Here is an 18954-nt window from a genome sequence, read left to right as displayed (position 1 = left end):
TATTAAATGATCTTAGGTAACCAGTAAAATCTATATGTAAGGCGTAGATTCATTCCAGAATGCTTGGAATGAATTCCGTAGAGTTTGGAGGTCATTTATACCGTCCCGTACAGTTTTTAACACGAAATTTGGGACATTTACGCACGTGTTATATTTTATGTATTTTCATGTTGACTACATAAAAAAGGACCTTAAACAGGTATATATATGTATAATATGCATTGAATATATGTTTTTGTTGGAGGGGTCGGAGTACTGCGTACGGTTGTTTGGTTTAACGTAGCAAATGTGGGTCACACGAAACCTTTTTGAAAATATTCAAATACAATTAAAAAACCAAAAGCCTCCTAACTAGTCAACACTTTTGAATCCCCTATGAAATAACGCGCTACAGCAGAGACTGGGAAAATTCCATGTAATAGCGCAGCAGAAACTGGGAAAATTCCATATAATAACGAGGTATCTTCCTCTGAGACCTTTGAAGCTTCCGTGATCATGCAAGCGTCCATCTTTTTAACATTGTGTAGGTTTAGCTATTCTTTTTAAGTAGACTTGTGTGCTGTTGCAGTTTCTGGGCACATGAGTTGGGGAGATTGAGTTAGGCTTTTGCAAGTGTTTGAGGAGAATCGAATCTAATTGTGCTCTGGCTTTTTGAGCTTTAATTCGGTTACAGTCTGTAATTTTCTTAGATCTGCTTGAGCTTAGCTGGCCTTGAGTGTTTTTTAGAAACATTCTTTCTTCTTGGGTTTTTCTGAAGTGGTTCAATTTGAGGTTAAAATGGCGCCAAAAAGACTTTTAGACCTTGAGGAGGATGATAGGGAGAAAGGCGCTGAAAAGCGCCCGCGAGTCCCCAGCTTTGTAAGGTGAGTGGCACCTTCTACGTTTTACCATATATGCGTATTTAAAGTGATGAAATATCCCAGATTGTAATAATCACAGAATCAGTATAGTTAATTTTGCGTCTTCTGTTTCTTTGTTAAATCCTTGTAATGGTGTCGTTGCAAGTTCTATGGACGATTTCCTATTTAATATTCCCTTTTTGGATCCCCTTTTTTAACCTTTTTGAAAATTTTGAATCCATTTTAATATAGGCCCCCAAATATAGTTTTGTGGTTAAAATTTATAATTTAGTAAGAATGGTGAACGTTCAGAACAAGAATGCTTGTAAATTCTTTCAACAATTCCCATTTTATTTCCCCACTTTTGATACATAGAGCGGGTATGAAGTTGGCTTAGATGTATGAAATGGTTACATGGTACGCTGCTAAACAATTTCTCAGACCTATAGGTATTGATTGTGCTGCATATGACCTTTCTCTATGTTATAGATATATGAACTGATCTTTGAATGTGAAACACGTCATTACTGTTTGTGTATGAGATCAAAATTCAGAACATTTGCTTTTAAGTTGTAATATTGTTACTGGTGCTGGTGTGTGCTTGCTACTGTGACTTCAATCCTCACTGCAATATATTTATATGGTTTCTGTTGGAAGGTGATATTATTTTAACGAAAAAATCTTGATGATAATGTCAACTGTTTTGTGCACCACTTTAACTATTTTTGTAGGTGACCCAAATTCAGAATTTCTGTTTTTTAAATTTTAATCAGTAATATGGTTAGATGGTGTACACCTTTGGTGCTATACATTCGACCCCTGTCTCGAGATGCCCTCCGGTAACTAATGGGGTACTTTATATGGTTATGTGCTGCACACACGCATTGCTGAGAAATTTCTAGGTTTTTGCAGTTTTATGCATTTGTTTATAGGCATAGAGTGATCTATGACTGAGGGAAAATAATAATAGTTGGTACATAAAATGAGAAGTAATTGGGGCTTAGTGTTTGGGAATTTTAGTTTATTTCAATGACGGACCTTGCTTTTTGGTTTCTGCAGTACGATAGCTCAGGCCATGAGGATGGACACTTTGCAGGCTTTATTAGAGCCCTTGCTTCGGAGAGTGGTAAGGAAAATTTTCATTGTTTCCTCTGTTTTTAAGTGCTTTACCGATGGTATATTATCTCGTAACTCAGAAAGTAGTTTAAGGAGTGCTGTTGCGTTTAAGGTTTTGGAATGTACTTTTGTATTGCTGATCAACAATAGAAATTTAGCCTTCCGATTATAGTTTCACTGTTGAACTTTCAAATTCAGCGTCAAAATTTTGAAACATGTTTCTGTTTTTGTTTTAATAAGATTTTAAATATTATAGAGGAAACCAAAATATTCAGCCATAGTGAAGTTTCTAATTTCCCATTGCAAAGAATAGTGTTTTTCTGGCAATGAATACATTCTAGAGGACTATGTTCAGTCGATGACTGCAAGCTTTAGCTTTTAAATTATGGTTCTTGGAAGCACATTCTGTACTCTACTGGTATGGTTTTAAAATGCCATATTTAAATCTCAAAGTAGTAAACAACATGGATATGGTCACATACTCTTGACAATAAATATTCATGATCTCTTGATCTTGCATCCCCTGGTATTGACCATGCTGAACTCCGTATTGTGCTGGAGGAAACATGGTTGTAACGTTGCAGTCAGTGAATAATTTGGATGTTAGTGTTAGATAGTGATGCCTGCATATATTTAGGAGTAACTGTCAAATCCTTTTCAGTACTGGTAACCTGGAATATTCACATGTTCCTAATCGCACTGATCTTGAACTATAAAAAGATGTTCTGTCAGCTCAAATCGGAACTCCCAAACGGAGTTAACAATGTTGTAAGTTGTAAATATGTATGCACGGAAATGTCTTGGATTGTTTGGAATTTACTGAAACAGGAAAAATCTGGACAGCTTAGTTAGTGCCATTTCATTTACTGGGCCCTTGAATTATTGCCATTTGAAATGCTACATTACATTTCAAGTTAAAAACAGTATGGGTGTTATGGCTACCAGGCAAGGGCCTGTCATTGATTATTTTGAGGGATTGAAACGTGTACATAACTTTGTCATCTGATATTGTCCCGCGTATGGGTTCTGGATTCAACTTCATTTTCATCCTTGTGATGGCTTTTTACACTTCATCCTGAAAATGAAACTGCATAGAAGGTTACTTCTATGTTGAACTGCATTTTATGCTTTAGCGGATTGTACATATGATATGAGAAATGACTTCAAACTTCTTCACATGAATTTCATTAAAACACATTCCCTAAGAAAATCACAATGGTAATGTTCTTTTTACAATGGATATGAATTTAATAATAATTAAATTCTGGTGCGTTAATACTTTACCAATAGTAAAGTTAAAGTTAATCAATTGAAAAATGAGGTTAATTTTATGGCTAGAAAATAATTTGAGATAAACTTTGAAACCATTTTTTGGAAAGGTTTTGTTGATTCAAGAAAGTGTGTAGCATACACCTTTGGATTGTAATAAAACAGCACCTGTAAGGCAGAGAACCTCTTCATTTTGATGACTTACTTAAATGTCAAATGATTCTGAAAAGCTGCTTATGAGGGCGTAATTTATAGTTGATAAAATATTGGTGCCCATGAACCTTAATAGTTATATGACATTTATGTAGTTAAATGTGAATGTCGAACCTTGCACGGAGACAAATTTGTGGAAAAATACTATAAATGTTACTCTGAACGATCAAATGAATATATATGGTCCAATTTTCTTATAGATCTGTTTGGGCCCCGACCAGTGAAGTACTTGTGAACGTAGGGGTCTATTTTGGCATCCAACTCTCAAGGATCGTCTACCGCACGATTCTAGTGAAAACCCAAAAATCCACATCCCTAAGAATCAAAATATTTGTGAGGAATATAATCTATTGAAATCGTGATCAACGCCTATTTTTTTGGATTCTAATATCCAGACAAAATTAAATATTTATATTTTTCATTATGAAAAAAAGGCACTTCCACACCTGCCATCTTGAAAGATAAGGAATGGAGACAGTAAATTTAGCTTTTTCAGTGTACCATTTGGAGCATACTGTGACTTCCAACCATTTGCTATTTGTTAACTCCTCCTTTGAGTGCACCCTGACATAAATATTTAATGTATTATCTATTAAAAATAGGCATTGCTTTTAATATAAGTGAAATTGATTACTAGAGCCTTTAGATCATAGCACACTTGCTATTTGCTATTTGTGGCTGATAGTAGAACTGAAATACCTTACTTGAATATGCAAGAAATGTCAGCTCTGATGTGTATCTATTAGAATTTATATTTGTATGACTTCAACCGGAAAACGAATTTGAGCTCATAGTAAGTGCCAACTTGAAGTGACTCACAATATATAGAGGATACTCTCTTTGATTTTAAGAAATGTATTTGCTGCTTGTTTAATGACTAATCAGTATCAAAATTGAAAGGAAGGTTAAATGAGGAATAACAACCGTTGGGTTACCTGGTATCGCTCTTGCCTGTATGGAAAAGGTGAAATGGCTGGGTTTGATTTATATGTTTTTCTATTCACGCCTGCTTGCCTTTCCCTTGAGACGGCTGGTAATTGGGGAATCCTAGAGTATCCAAATCAAAAATCCCACCTTGCCTTTCCCTTGAGACAGCTGATAATTGGGGAATCCTAGAGTGTCCATATCAAAAATCCCACCACAAGGGTATAATTCTTACAAAGGAAACAGCAACAGGCCAAGTCTGAGGTCGTTCTTGTAAAATCACAAATGCTCTCTTTTATATGGTCTGGTTTAACAAAGAATCTCTTCTTTGTAACCTGAATTTCAGCTACAGGATTGTTGTTGGAATTCAACACAGGTGTTTGTTTGTTATAAATATTTGACTTTTGAAAAAGAAATTATAATCTCTTAAAGAATCAAGCATCGAAGTAAATAGAAAATCGATTCAAATACAAAGGCATGAAGGAGAATATCACTTACGAAGGTGTACAATATTTGAATAGAACAGGGACCAAAAGATGATTTTTAAGGTCACTCCAGCAAATTGGAGCAGAGGAGAAATAATTAAGAAATTTGGAGAATATCGTTTACCTGTTTTTATTTAAGGTAAAAGCTTATTCTATTGTATCGTATGTTTGGAATTATGTTAAGAACTGCCTGAGTGGGACATCTTATAGGATTCTATTGTATATGCCAAAAGACAATAGGCGAAGGTCTGTTGCTGTAAGTACAAAGTCAATTTTATAGTTTAAAAAACAGGTCAGAAAAGGAAGCTGTCAATCCTATTAGATGAACACTGTATTTCGAAGTTTTGATCAGATTACAATGAAGCATGAACAGGCTCTCCTACATACCTACAGGACATGTGAACAAGATCAGCCTTACAATTAAGTTCGAAGTTTAAACTTTAAACACTTGATATTTGTTGATGGACTAGACTAAGCAAACCCCTAAGGTATATTAATTTGCATCGCGAGCTAGTTCAGTAGAATTTTACAGCTTGAAATAGGCATTCAATAGCTCCACAATGTTTTAAAGGATAAAAGCATTAGATTAAGAACACTAAAGAATGTCACACAAGTGAATTTGGAATATTAGAAGAACAGATCAATCATGATTTAGCAAATCCCAACTTTCTCTAAGAAAAAGATTTCACTTTTGGAACAGTTTGAAAATAGTTTCTGTGATATTTTGTTCTCTTTTTAGGATATTTTCCCAATTAGTCCTTTTGGGATTTCTTGCCAATAATTTACAGCTCATTGTTAATATTGGTGCTTCCACCATTATCTTTTTCTTGCTTATGTAGAAGCACTTGTATGCTCAAGGAGATTATCATAAAATTATATTCTGAATAGATAATAGTCAAGAGAAGTATGCAAGGGACCAAATTGAATAAGGGAACTCTACTACATGATATAGCTGTTTATTATTTGGCCTGTTCCCTAAAGCCATGGCTTAGGGAGCCATTTGTAGGACTTCTGGACTTCACTCACATCTAGCCAAATCCTATAATGCAATGCAAAAGATCATGCTGAATTTGTTAATCGTCTTCCTCTTGATTTGTTGAACAGTTACACAGGAAACTTTTGGTTTGGGATACAATTAATTGATGGATCTTGTGTAAGAAGTTTGACAAAACAAATTAACTACATCAAAAATTAAAATGCTCCGAATATGGCCAAAAATTAAAATGTCTCATCTCTTGACATTTTTTATGCATATTCAAGTATCAAATTTTTTCAAAAATCTTAGTTCTTAGATTTTTAAAGAGACAATAATGGGTTCTCGATCCATTTATCACTAGAGAGGTGTTCCTCATGAACATGGCTAGAATAGTACAAGATAGAAATTTGGAACTTGTGCAGTATGGGATTTCCTCAATAAAGATGAGAACAAGAGAGTTAGATTTCCTATCAACATTTGTTGAATAAATTGACAAATTGCTGTGATGCAGGGTAGCCTTTGTCTTAGATACAATAACCAACAAGTATCGTATCCATTAAATTCACCTACAACTTGTATATAGGCTTGCTCAATGAGGTACACTGCACCTAGAATTAGATTCCATACAGGTCTTTACTAAATCCATTTTTCTTTGAAACTGTCTTATGGAGATTTGAACCTGTGGCCATGGTATTACGGCCTTATTGATTTATAACTTGAGATCGTCCCATTCGAAAATTCCATGAATGGTTATAGCCTCACCATTGCCAATGGTTCAGTCTTTAACGTTGAGGAATATTTCTTGGGTAATTATGGAAGAAGTATACCATACATGAAGAGGAGCTAATATAAGTTAAAACTATTATTTCAACTGATTAGATTGAAGGTAGGATCCAAGGTATTAGAAAGATTCAATACAGTGAAGCTTTTATTTACATAGAAAAGAAATTGTTGTGATTTCCTTGAGAAAATTGACCAGATAGGGCGGGCATAAGCGAAGAGGATTCTGAAAGTACTAGAAGATGAAAAAAGTAGGGTGAGATTAAAAATAAAATGTTCTGCTACAGAACGCAATGTAGCAAACATGTTGCTGATGAGCTAAGAGGATTTTAAAGATCAGTTGTTGATAATATAATAATTTAATTAAGAGAAAAAATAATTGTCATGACTGATGGGTTGCCTGGAATGATACTTAAATTTTGTAGAAGGTAAAATAAATGAGCATTTATATGTATGTATTCAAGCCTTTTATAAAATTTATGTACAATTTTTTCACTGGACAGCTCTAGTTTTAGTTAATTTCCATGGCCCCAATATTTGACAAGGAAAGGGAAAGAAATCCAATCATATAAGTGCTCAGAATCATTTTAGAAGAGGCAATGTGTCTGCATCGCTTATAAAATTTGAAACAAAACATTATGTATTGTGCTTCAGCATATTTGTTGCGAAGAATATTGAAATGGCTATCTGTAACTCTTTCTTTTAGGTTTCTGAGGAGATTGAACGAGTTATCACAAATCGAATTCCTGCAAACCTAAGGTGAGGCATATGCAATTGAATTCGTTATCAGCGCTTTGCTTAAGTGCATTTTAACCATGTATTTCATAAGTAGTGGGTCACTGTTTGCTTCAAAGCATTGATTCCCGAAGAAATCATTTGGTGTTACAGTAAAGAGTAGTGGTCCTTGTCAATTAAGAGTTCCGCACATAGAAAGTCCCCGAAACAGCATGGATTAATAGATAAAGCCTGGATAACTCGGTTTCTTTCAGCCTACAGTTATATTTTCTTTGTCATATTCAAGCCTATAAAGATTGCATCTTCTCCTTATTTTCTGTAGACCACCTCCAAGACAAATACAAGGGCCTGGATCACGAAAGTTGAGACTGCAGTTCCAGAATAAGCTCTCGCTTCCTCTTTTCACTGGGAGCAAAATAGAAGGGGAGCAAGGTTTCAATCTTCAAATAATTCTGCTAGATATTGCTACACAACAAAGGGTCACATCAGGTCCTGAGTCTTTGCAGAAAGTGGAAATTGTTGTTCTTGAAGGTGATTTTGGACATGATGATGAAGATGAATGGACTGTGGAAGACTTTGATAATTATGTAGTTCGAGAGAGAGATGGAAAACGCCCACTTCTTACTGGTGAACTTGTTGTTTCTATGAAAGATGGTCTTGCGACCCTTGGAGAATTGTCCTTTACAGATAATTCCAGTTGGATTAGGAGCCGTAAGTTTAGGCTTGGGGCCAGAGTTACAGGAGCAAACCATGATGGAATCAGGATAAAGGAAGCAAAGACTGAAGCCTTCACAGTTAAGGATCATCGCGGCGAATGTAAGTTTCCTTTACTTTATGCTTTACTTTTTTACATTGAACTTGTATATGCTTTTTACCATGGCTCTACAGGGGTATGAGGTTTCTACGTTCTTGAAACGAGACTAATAATTCTGACTACTGTTTAGAGAGACATGATAAAGAGCGACCAGTCTCCATAAGCTTGAATGTTTCTTTTATGCTGGTAGAAGTGCAATTGTTTAAGGACTGCTTTGTAATTTGCAGTGTATAAGAAGCACTATCCTCCTGCACTGCTTGATGATGTCTGGCGTCTAGATAGAATTGGCAAGGAGGGTGCTTTCCATAAGAAATTGAGTTCTGAAAGTATTAAAACAGTGATGGACTTCTTGAGAGAACTGAATAGAAATCCCCAAGGACTTCGCCAAGTAAGACTGCCTCTTCCTTTATGTTCACGTACATTTATTTATAATAGCTTAATTCAACCCTGCAAGATTTGCGAAATAAGAGAGAGAATAAGAATGATTTGAATGTTTGTTTCTCTATATAAACTTGCAGATTCTTGGCAATGGGATGTCAACCAAGATGTGGGAGGGAACAGTGGAGCATGCAAGGACATGTATACTTAATAACAAGCAATATGTGTATAACCCACCTCACCAAAACAACGGTAGTGTTATCTTCAATGTTGTATATGCACCAGTGGCTGTCAATTGGGCAGATGGGCGGCTGATTGCTTGGAATAGTATTTCTGAAGCTGAAACGGTAGGACCTCAATCCTTTATGCCTTCTTTAAGCGAAGATATGATAGAATGTTGCGTATGGCTTCTTGAGCATTTGGTCTGTCTTTGTACTTATTACGTTTTACTGCTATTGCAGCCTTGGGCGGAAAAGCTTGTAAAATCTGCATATCAGCATTGGCCAAATGGAGTGAGAGAACTTGAAGATGGATACCTGATGAATAATACTGCTCACTTGTTGGCATTACAACATACACCTGTTCAAGTTCTTGAGGGAAATGGAAATCCTGGCTATCAGGGGATGGCTTTATTGTCACAGCAAGGTAAATTGGAATCCTTTGAGACTAATTTTGCATGGATAGCTATTGTTTGATATATCGTAATATTATTCTGGTATGTACCCCATCAAATTTTAATTGCCACGGATTTTCTGCAGATGAGCAGGCAGCACATTTAGATGCGAAGTCAGAGATGGTGGGTCGTCAACAGCCAATGAAATATAGCAGCAACGATTGGCTTCAACCCAGTGAAAGTGTCAATATGGTAGATTCCACTGAAGTTGCCATGGTGACAGGGTTCATGCATCAGGGTATGGCACCTCAACCTGTAGAGTCTCCATCCTTAGCTCTTGCGCCGCGGCTAACATCCACGTACCAATATACCTTGCCTTACCAGCAAGCCAATCTCAATTCTCATATATACAGGAATAGCCATAGAAATCAATATCCAGACATTATAAAAAATGACTGGGCTAGTGAACCCAATGAGGGGCAAGGAGGATTTTACCACTCAAACTCAAGTAATGATTTGGTAAATAGGTGTGCAGAAAATGAAGATATTTTGTTTCGCTTCTGTAGTGGAGGCACAGCTGAACAAGGATACAACTTCTTCCCCAATACACCCGGAGAACAAATGTTTAATTTTACACACCTTCCTCCAACAGCAAATTTCGGCTTTAACATGTCCGGGGATCGCTTACATGGAAAAGCCTATATGGGATGGTTGAAGCTCAAGGCCGCATTAAAATGGGGAATTTCTGTTAGGAAGGTGGTAGCTGCAAAAAAGGCTAAAGTGGAAGAATTGGAGGATTAAGCTTACCATCAGCAGGTTATTGTGCAATTTGTATATTTGTATCATAACTACTTTGCTAAAGGCTACCTAGGTAGCAGCCACTTGGAATTGATGAATAGCAGCTAAAATCGCATGATATCCTGGTTGTATATGTTGCTGACCTTGTAAAAGAACTCAATTCCGAAATGGCAGTAGGTCGTGCCAGCAATTTTGTTTTGTCTTTTGCAACCCAGCCATAACTTCCGTTTATAGCTGGACATTAGATTAGATCTAGTTTCGAGCTTTTTAAGTTAACATTGCAATTTTCGGAACCTGTCGGTTGTCTGTGAAAAACCAAAGGTTGCCAAATTGCATCCTTTGCTTGTTTATGTAGATTTACACCTATAATTATTTACTTTCGTCCATAATCACGACCACTACTGTGTGTCTTAGCAGGGTAGAATCCATCCGCTAAATGCTTTTTTCTTGGATGGTCAAGAGAGGATCTTTGATGTTGTACCCAATTAATGAAACTTCTAAGGAGTGGGATTGGCTACTAGGCAGTTTTCCAGAGCAGGGGAAAAGGCCGTTGACCATCTCTACCTTGGGGTTCTTGCTTTCCCAAGAGACTTCAATGACGGCTAGGCTCGAGGTTTCTAGTTCAATCAAATTGAAGAACGAGGATTAATATTTTTTCAGGTGGACTAAGTCATTTGAAATATGAAGTCATTTTATGTAGCTTGATGGTGTGTCAATAATGATAGAACTACTAATATCTAAGTATCTTTTATACTTTAGTCCTTTGATCAGAAGCCTCAAACTCATAGTAGTATTTAATTAGTCAACAAAATTTATGTAAGGATTGGTTTCTTTTTAGTAAAATATTGTGAGTTATCAATCTAGTATATTTTTAAATGTAGAATTTTATGTGAAGCTATTTTCTTATCTTTGCAATGTTATGCTTATAGTTGATTTGAGATGCACAATTTAGAGTTATCTGTGGGGTTAAGATTTTGATCTCATACATTCATCTTTACATTATTCATTACGACATGTGTGATGTCTACTATTGTGGGTGTTGAGTGTACTCGTATGCCTTTCCATGTGTGGAGGAATCTCTTTATGCGTCTAGCTTGAGCTTCATGGTAATGGTAGTCTAACTCTAAAACATTAACATTCTAGGTTCTTGGACCCTTGCCTTTGATCTTAATTTATATTTCGTGGCACCAAAATTCATATTTTGCAAGCTTGTGTAGTCCATTTACACTATTTTATTTGGTCAGTGACTTGCCATAATTGGTGGATGAATGTCTTAGAGCACACATGCAAATTCTTTTGTGTTCTCTTCATTGCTTAGGTTTTCTTGCCGACTAGCTATTGTTGGTCATCCTTGTTACCCTAGCTATTGTTGGTCATCTTTGTTACCCACTTTACTTAAGCCTTTGGCTTCCATTACAACCAACATTGTCACTATTGTCAATCACCCACCCTTGCTATTGTTAACATGGATGTGCATCACCTTTTCATTGTTGGGGCACAATGACCAAAAATCCCATGAACAACTTTGTTTGGCTCACCATACACTAGTCATTCTTTTTATTCACTCTACTTAAGCCCTTGTCTCCCTTTATAACCATCATTATTGCTATTGCCAAGCACCAATTGTCACTATTGTTCACATGGATGTGTGGCACCTTTTGATTGTTGACACACAATGGCCAAACATCTTGTGTGCAACTTTGTTGAGACCACCATTTACTAGTTGTCAAATTGACCATCATCTCACTATTGCTATTGAATCTTGTGCCAATTGTGCATTTATTAACTCCTTTATTATTGCCTACCTAAAGTGTGGCGGACCTTCCCATTGATGTTGTGTCTTCACCAACATATAGATGACAATTGGCTCCTACATCACTCTCTATGATGAATCACATGTTTCCATGTGGCATTGAGGTGGCAATGTGGCGAGTCCTTCATGCTTGTGTCTATCTCAATGATTAAGTGGTGGTTAATTATAACATGGATGCATCTTCCATTTGCATTGGCTCAATGTCTTTGATCATTATGTGTGATTGTGAACATTCTAAATTTTAAACAGATTATCCACCCAACCATCATGTTCATCAAATAATAGTGCCTTTTCCCAAGGTTGTTGCCTATGCATTCAAAGTATGGCTACATGGACTATATACATGGGTAGATGACCATGTAAACCACATGATAACATTCTCCAAGACCCCCTCCTTGTATTGAAGGCCTTCATGATGGTGTTTGGTGCATGTGTAAGTGTATTGGGTCATGCCCTAATGTGTGCATGCTTGGGTTTTTCTCCTTCGACAATTGCTAGCTCGATAAAACCACAAACTTGAAAACCTTCAAACTTCACTTTCTTTCATCATCAATAGTTAAACAAAATCACAAACTTGTGAACTCTTTTGGCGAACCATACAATTCATGAACTTTCTAACTTGATGAAATTGAATACATCTTGACAACATGACACTTCAGTGAACCAGGCGGTTCATGAACTAACACATTTTCCAAAACACAAACTACAAGCTCTTCTTTTTGAAAAAAAAAACATTTCGACAAACTTGTCTTTTGGCAAACTAGAATTTCAGCGAACTTGGCTTTTAGCAAACTCAACTTTTGACAAACTCTACTTTTGGTGAACTCCATCAACAAACCAAGTGGTTTGTGAACTTAAGACCTTACCGACAAGCCTTATTTTATGTTTGAGGAAGAGTTCACTAAATTATAATTTGGCCAACGAAGTTTTTCCTTGCCTTCTCTTTTGACAAATTTTGTCGGTGAATTATTGGTTCGAGAACCTAAGAAACCATCGAAAGTCCGTAACACAACCAAATTTACTCCATCTTCTACCTAATTGAAACCAAGGAGAACCATTTGCGTCTTCTATAAGATGGAGTCTTTGCTTGGTTGATTTAACCCTAAAAATTTCTACGGAATCAAATTTGCAAAAGCTAACCAAAAGCCAACTAAACACACCCAAAATTGGACTACAATTGAATTGTAAACAAAAGCTAACCTAAAATATTTTTGGCTGATGCAAGATTGCATGTGCACCCAGACACTCTTGCATCATGCTAGCCATTGTCATTGTAATGTAGTTTTTTGTTTTGTAATACTACATTAAAATATTTTATTGACCCTCCTAAGACTAAATAGTTTGTTGTCTCCTAAAACCCTTCTTTCTCTTACCTCTAGTTCATTTAGAGACCACATGTCACTATCACAACGTCATTCTCTATGATATAGTGGCTACTTTTCATCCAATTTCCCCTTATAAATTAAGAAATTTACTTGCTTCAATCTTGAGGATCCCTTCTAAGGAGTATAAACCCCATAATCATCTTCATTACCTTCATTATCTTGTGATAATTTTTTTACATATGCAACACTCACATGTGTATATTGATATATATATACCATCCCATCCTCTTCATCAAATATCAATTCTTCTTCTTTTGGGAGTCAAATACAACATTACAATTAAAAAACTATTCCAAGTTTAAAGAGGCACAAAACACGTCAAAAGGCTCTTTCATTATCATGACCTCAAATTCTACCATTCTCTTTAGCCTTGACAAATTTGCTTCTACATTTTGACAAGTCCTTATGGCATTCATAGATGTCCCATCATCCAACAAATTAGTGTATAGTGTCTCATATAATACCAATCTACCCAAATCTTTCCAAATTTTATTTGGAATCATTCTTACATTAATCCCTGAATATACTAATACCTTCTTCGCCAATTTATTCTTTATGCTTATTTTTATCAAAATAGTGTAATTTTTTTCATTTTCTTGAGTTTTAGCTACTCTTCTTCATTTTTGTGTTGAATTAGACTCCTTGTGCTTGTTCTAATATTTTGTGAATCATCTCATTTTTTATGATATTATTTGCTTCCATAAAGTTGGGGTGAACTCACAAAGCTGGTTCCCACTTTTTGGTACGTCCTGATTTTTGTTGCAATCATACATTTTTTAGAAAATATAATGATTTAAGCTTTAAGAGGTCCCATTTTAAGTAATTAATTGAAGAGAGTTAAATCAAAGGCTCTTAGATCAAAATTTATTGGATAGAACCTCTCTACTTCTAAATCATACTTGCAATGGAGTCTCCTTTGCATCTATCAAATGCTAATAAAAACCCAATTTTACATTAGCTTTTGGGGGGTCAAATCAATTCATTTAATTTTTTTTTATTTTTTTAAGTATTTAGTCTTTATTATAAGCTTTCCAAATAGTATAACATTAATATATTTAATTTCATTAATATATTTTTATTTTATTTCTTATGAATGTAGTTTTTTCACCGAACATGAACTTCTTTGTTCAATGCATTGGGAAAAATAGTAAACTAATTCAAAAAAATTCTGAAAAATATCTATGCACTAGGTATTGATGTTTTCTTTCTAACACAAAAAAGAAAATTGAATTTTGATATATATAGAACAAGTTATGTGTTCAAACGTACACCTATATCTAAATTATAATTAGTCAAACTTCAAAACTTAATAAAATGAAAAATATTCAACATGTCACTATCAAACCAACTGCATGCCCTGGGTATTGATGTTATAAACCAAAATTCAAAAGAATTAAGTTTTTATCATTTATAGAAAAAAAATTATGCATTTCGGGATACATATCACTCTTAAAAAATGTTGTTTGTTGTAAAAAAATACTTTTTGAGGGAGATGGAAATATCAATAAAATTTAATTCAAAAAAATTTGAAAAAAATATATTTAGAATCTACAAACAAGATGTTAAAAATCACTAGTTTTTATCATCTTCAAATTCTTAACAGTTTAAAAGTTATAGGTGTCAAAAAGTGAAGGTTTTTTTCAAAATATTCATATAAGTGTCAAAGTTGGTCAAAAAGTGGGAACCAGTATTGTGAGTTCACCCGTTGCCTAGTTCCTTTAATATCAAATCTTGTGCAAAAAAAGAAAATCTCTATGGTCATCTTCCCTATATTTTTCTTCCCTAATGGTTACCATAGTCTTGTACACGATTGAATCATGTTCCCTTTTCGTCGGAAAATCCTTTGTATCCTCTTATTTTTAATAATCTATGACTATTTTATCACTTGCGGTGTTTGTCCCACCTCTTGTAATTGTAGACACCTTATTTTTCTTTTGTAATCTATTATAACTTTCCTTAACAATTTTTCTTTCCTTTCCAAATAATTCTTCTCTAATTTCTCTTCTTCCATAACATTTTTCTCCCTTTTCGTTATAATTTTCTAGCTCTATTCTCTATAACCTCCAACCATTTCAGGAGTTTTCTTTAGGCATTCTCATAATTACTTTCTCCCCTTAGTGCAATTAGCCCAAACGGTTTTTGAATCTAAGTGGATTCTTATCCATTCTTATAATATTGCTTTTCACTTGGAAACTAAATGAACCATGGGTAGGATTTTGTAAAACATGCAAGCCTTCTTATTATGTTCTCTATAACCATTAGCATAGTGGCCTATCTCACCCTATTTATAGTGGCCTCCTCTCTTCTCCTCTAACCTCATCCCCTTCCTATACCACGTCCACCTCTAAATTTATTGAGATAATTCTACTACCATTATAATTATCTATATAGCTGGTAGAAGTCCTAACATCTAGGATATGAGGTGCTATACTTGGTATTGTGTCGATGTTATGTTGATTTCTCCATTTTAGTTGGTCATTACTCTTGTCTAGATGGAAAGCGCTTTTTTCTAGTCCTTTGGTTCTTACCATACCCCATGGAAGGGTTCACTATCTTTACATCTTTGATTACACCATGGATATTTTTCCTCTTCATCTCTTAACTAGAATAATAATGATGGAAGTCATCTATTTAGTGGTCATCCCAATCTTCACAAATTCCACAAAACACACTCTTTAACTTCATTTGAGGCTCTACAAAGTCCATTTTTAATGTATTAGATATTATTTCCCTCCAAGATTAGACACTTTTTTCTTAGATATTCTTCATTTGATAAATAAGTACACCAATTTTTATTTCTTCTGTTAGGTGTCATATGTTGTTTTATATTTCTTTTTGCTAAAATTTCCTATCTAATATGTGGACTTTCTAACTCTAGTTTTAACTGCTCTACTTAGTGCTATATTATCTTTCATTCTCCCTCCTTCTAGGTTATGCGTCAATTTTGGACACTTACTCCATCACCTCTACATATGTCTAAGAAATTATCCCAACCAACAATGGCCTAATTGTAGGTAGAAGTCCAAAAACCATATTTTTTAAGAACTAAATTTATAGATCTAAAAAAGAGGTTTACTCGATATTTTTAATCTTATTTATGTTAGTAGGAGTTGTGAGAACATCAAAATTTTCAAATAACTTCATTGTAATTTTCAAATAATATAAATGACGTGCTTGCTAGATTGAATAAGGTTATGCTAATTATCAATATCTAAATTTAGTGTTTATTTAATAAAACAAGATATTTAAACACTCATTTTTAATAAAATTATAAACATAAAATACACTAAAAATATACATTTCATTAAGTTTAGATCAATTCAAAATTCAAAAAATATATCACTTTCTTGTTATTCAAGTTAAAAGTTGGATTAGTGCTGGTCATTTCCTTTATAAAAGTGTGACACAACTTTGTACTTTTAACTAGTATACCTCTTTATACTTTTCATAGGTTAAATTTGTATTTCTTTGATTTGGTTTGTGGTGACTTCATCCTCGCATATCCTCCTTGGGGCATGTTCCTATGTTGGTAGCCTTTGGCACTCTTATGGTCTTTCACTGTTGGCCTCAAGTAGGGATACCTTTAAGGTTTTTAGACTAATGAGAGTGGTGTGGATTTATCTTGCTAACACCACACATTAGCTCACTCTCAAAATAAAATGACCAATCATGAAGATTATCCACATAGACTAGAGCACTGCCACACCTAAAAACCTTGCCATCATCATGACTTAAATGAATACTAGACCCATAAGAGAGCTATTGTGATGCTAAATAGTCATTTACCAAGACCAAAGGTAGTCATGTATTTAAGGAATCTCATAAAATTAAAATGGAAATTGATAGTTTTATCAATATTTAAATGACTATCCACTTTTTAATAACAATTGATAATATTAAATCAATTTGTTCTTGTGCATGATTAAACTTGAAACTCTAATCATATTTATGCATCTAGCACTTTATTATTTTAAAAAATTATTAAACACCATTACATAGATAGCCAAGTTACCTTGTAGAACCAAGACTTGGTTATATAAACCTTGAGGTTTTTAATCTTCATCTGAGAGATTGATGACCTCTCACAAGAAGTGACAAGCACCTCATATTTCACTTGAGTTGTTGAGTGCATCATAACACCAATTGATAATTAGACCATGATAACATAAAATATAATCCAAATTTCCTTGCAAATATTTCAATATTCTCGTAACACATGTTCAATTCTCTCTACTACTGTTAAATATAAACTTGCTAAGAACCCCCACTACTTTGACAATATCTGGTCAAGTATAAACTATTTCATACCAACAACATTGGCATAAGACACATTATAGATATTCTAAAAATATTCATCTTAGGACAAACATCTAATGAAATAATGATGCTTGCGATTAAAAGGATACTCATTGGTTTATATCATGTATAATAATACATCATAAATAGTGTCAACATACTTAATTTAATTAATTTTATTAAATTTCCACAATCCATAACTGAATCATTGATTTGCTTATGGATTTGATTGTGTGTATCTTTTTTGCATCAACATTTTGGATCACACTCTATGATCCATCATCAAGATGAGAGAGAGGGTTAAGAGATGTAAAAATAACAAATTGCAAACAAAGGCTCACTTAAGGGGGTATTTGAGGGGAAGGTTATGGGGAGATGCACAAGGAACGAGGAGGATAGAGATAAAAACAAGGCTAAAGAAAAAAAAAAGTTATAAAACTAAGTCATAAAAGATAAATAGAGGAGAAATAATGCAAAAGAAAATTAAAAGAACCTAAAAACTAACAAAGACAAAAAGACAAAAGAAAGCAATATAAATAAAAATAATCAAGAAAAATAAAAATAAATAAATAGATAGATGAACAAAAAAGAAAAAAGAAAAAAGAAAAAAAAATAAAATTATATATATATATATATATATATATATATATATATATTCTTGTAGAAAAGAAATACAAAAAGGGCAAAGAAACAAGGGTACAAAAGAAAGCAAAAAGAAAACAAACAAATAATGACAAAAGAAAAGAAAAAGAAAAACAACACACACACACACACACACACACACACATATATATACACACACATACACATACTCATACATATACATACATAGATATATACATATATACATATATAAATATACATATACATATATACATATGTATACATACACACACACACACATCTGTGTGTGTGTGTGTGTGTTTTCTTGTATAAAATAAATACAAGAAGGGCAAAGAAACAAGGATACAAAAGAAAGCAAAAAGAAAACAAACAAATAATGACAAAAGAAAAGAAAAAGAGAAACAACACAATCACTATATATACACACGAACATACACACACACACAAGTGTATATATATATTTTATTATTTCTAAAAAGATACATACATAGATACTTGTGTGTGTGTGTGTGTGTGTGTGTGAGAGAGAGAGAGAGAGAGAGAGAGAGAGAGAGAGAGAGAGAGAGAGAGAGAGAGAGAGAGAGAGAGAGAGAATATATATATATATATATAAAGAGGAAGGACAAGAACACACAAGAAACAAACGACAAGAGAAAGGAAAACATGGGAGAAGGAGGAGGGCGGGAGGGGGGAAGGGGAGGGCCCCAAAAAATGGAGTGAAAGGAGGGCGGAGCAAGAGGGGGTGCACAAATTGGTTAAGGAGGTGGGGAGGAGGGGCGGAGGGAGTTTATTAAAGAAAGAGGAGGATGCCAAGAGAGGCTGAGGTTCCACCCCTTGTCGTGGTTGAGATTACTGGGGTGTTTGTAGATTTCTATAGCCTCCTTCAACTTTCTCTT

The 18954-nt window shown here is 34.4% G+C and overlaps 1 protein-coding gene across 3 annotated transcripts in view; it reads left to right on the top strand.

Annotated features, from left to right (window-relative positions):
- The window catches only part of LOC131054306 (calmodulin-binding protein 60 F), a 35376-nt gene extending 24678 nt beyond the window's left edge, over positions 1-10698 (top strand). For 2 of the 3 annotated variants that reach the window (XM_057988784.2, XM_057988782.2), the window contains exons 2-8: positions 1899-1965; positions 7309-7361; positions 7660-8153; positions 8379-8539; positions 8670-8876; positions 8991-9174; positions 9288-10698. In XM_057988784.2, coding sequence (XP_057844767.2) covers positions 1915-1965; positions 7309-7361; positions 7660-8153; positions 8379-8539; positions 8670-8876; positions 8991-9174; positions 9288-9943 — 1806 coding nt within the window. In that variant the 5' untranslated portion in view covers positions 1899-1914 and the 3' untranslated portion in view covers positions 9944-10698. Of the gene's footprint in view, positions 1-305; positions 460-568; positions 864-1898; positions 1966-7308; positions 7362-7659; positions 8154-8378; positions 8540-8669; positions 8877-8990; positions 9175-9287 lie in introns of those variants that run through there. The other variant, XM_057988781.2, reaches the window with a different exon arrangement.
- The last annotated feature ends 8256 nt before the right edge of the window (positions 10699-18954 follow it).

The sequence above is a fragment of the Cryptomeria japonica genome, chromosome 2 (genome assembly GCF_030272615.1).
Source record: "Cryptomeria japonica chromosome 2, Sugi_1.0, whole genome shotgun sequence".
NCBI lineage: Eukaryota > Viridiplantae > Streptophyta > Pinopsida > Cupressales > Cupressaceae > Cryptomeria > Cryptomeria japonica.
Note: the sequence above shows the minus strand (reverse complement) of the source record. Positions and strands in the feature narration are given on the sequence as shown.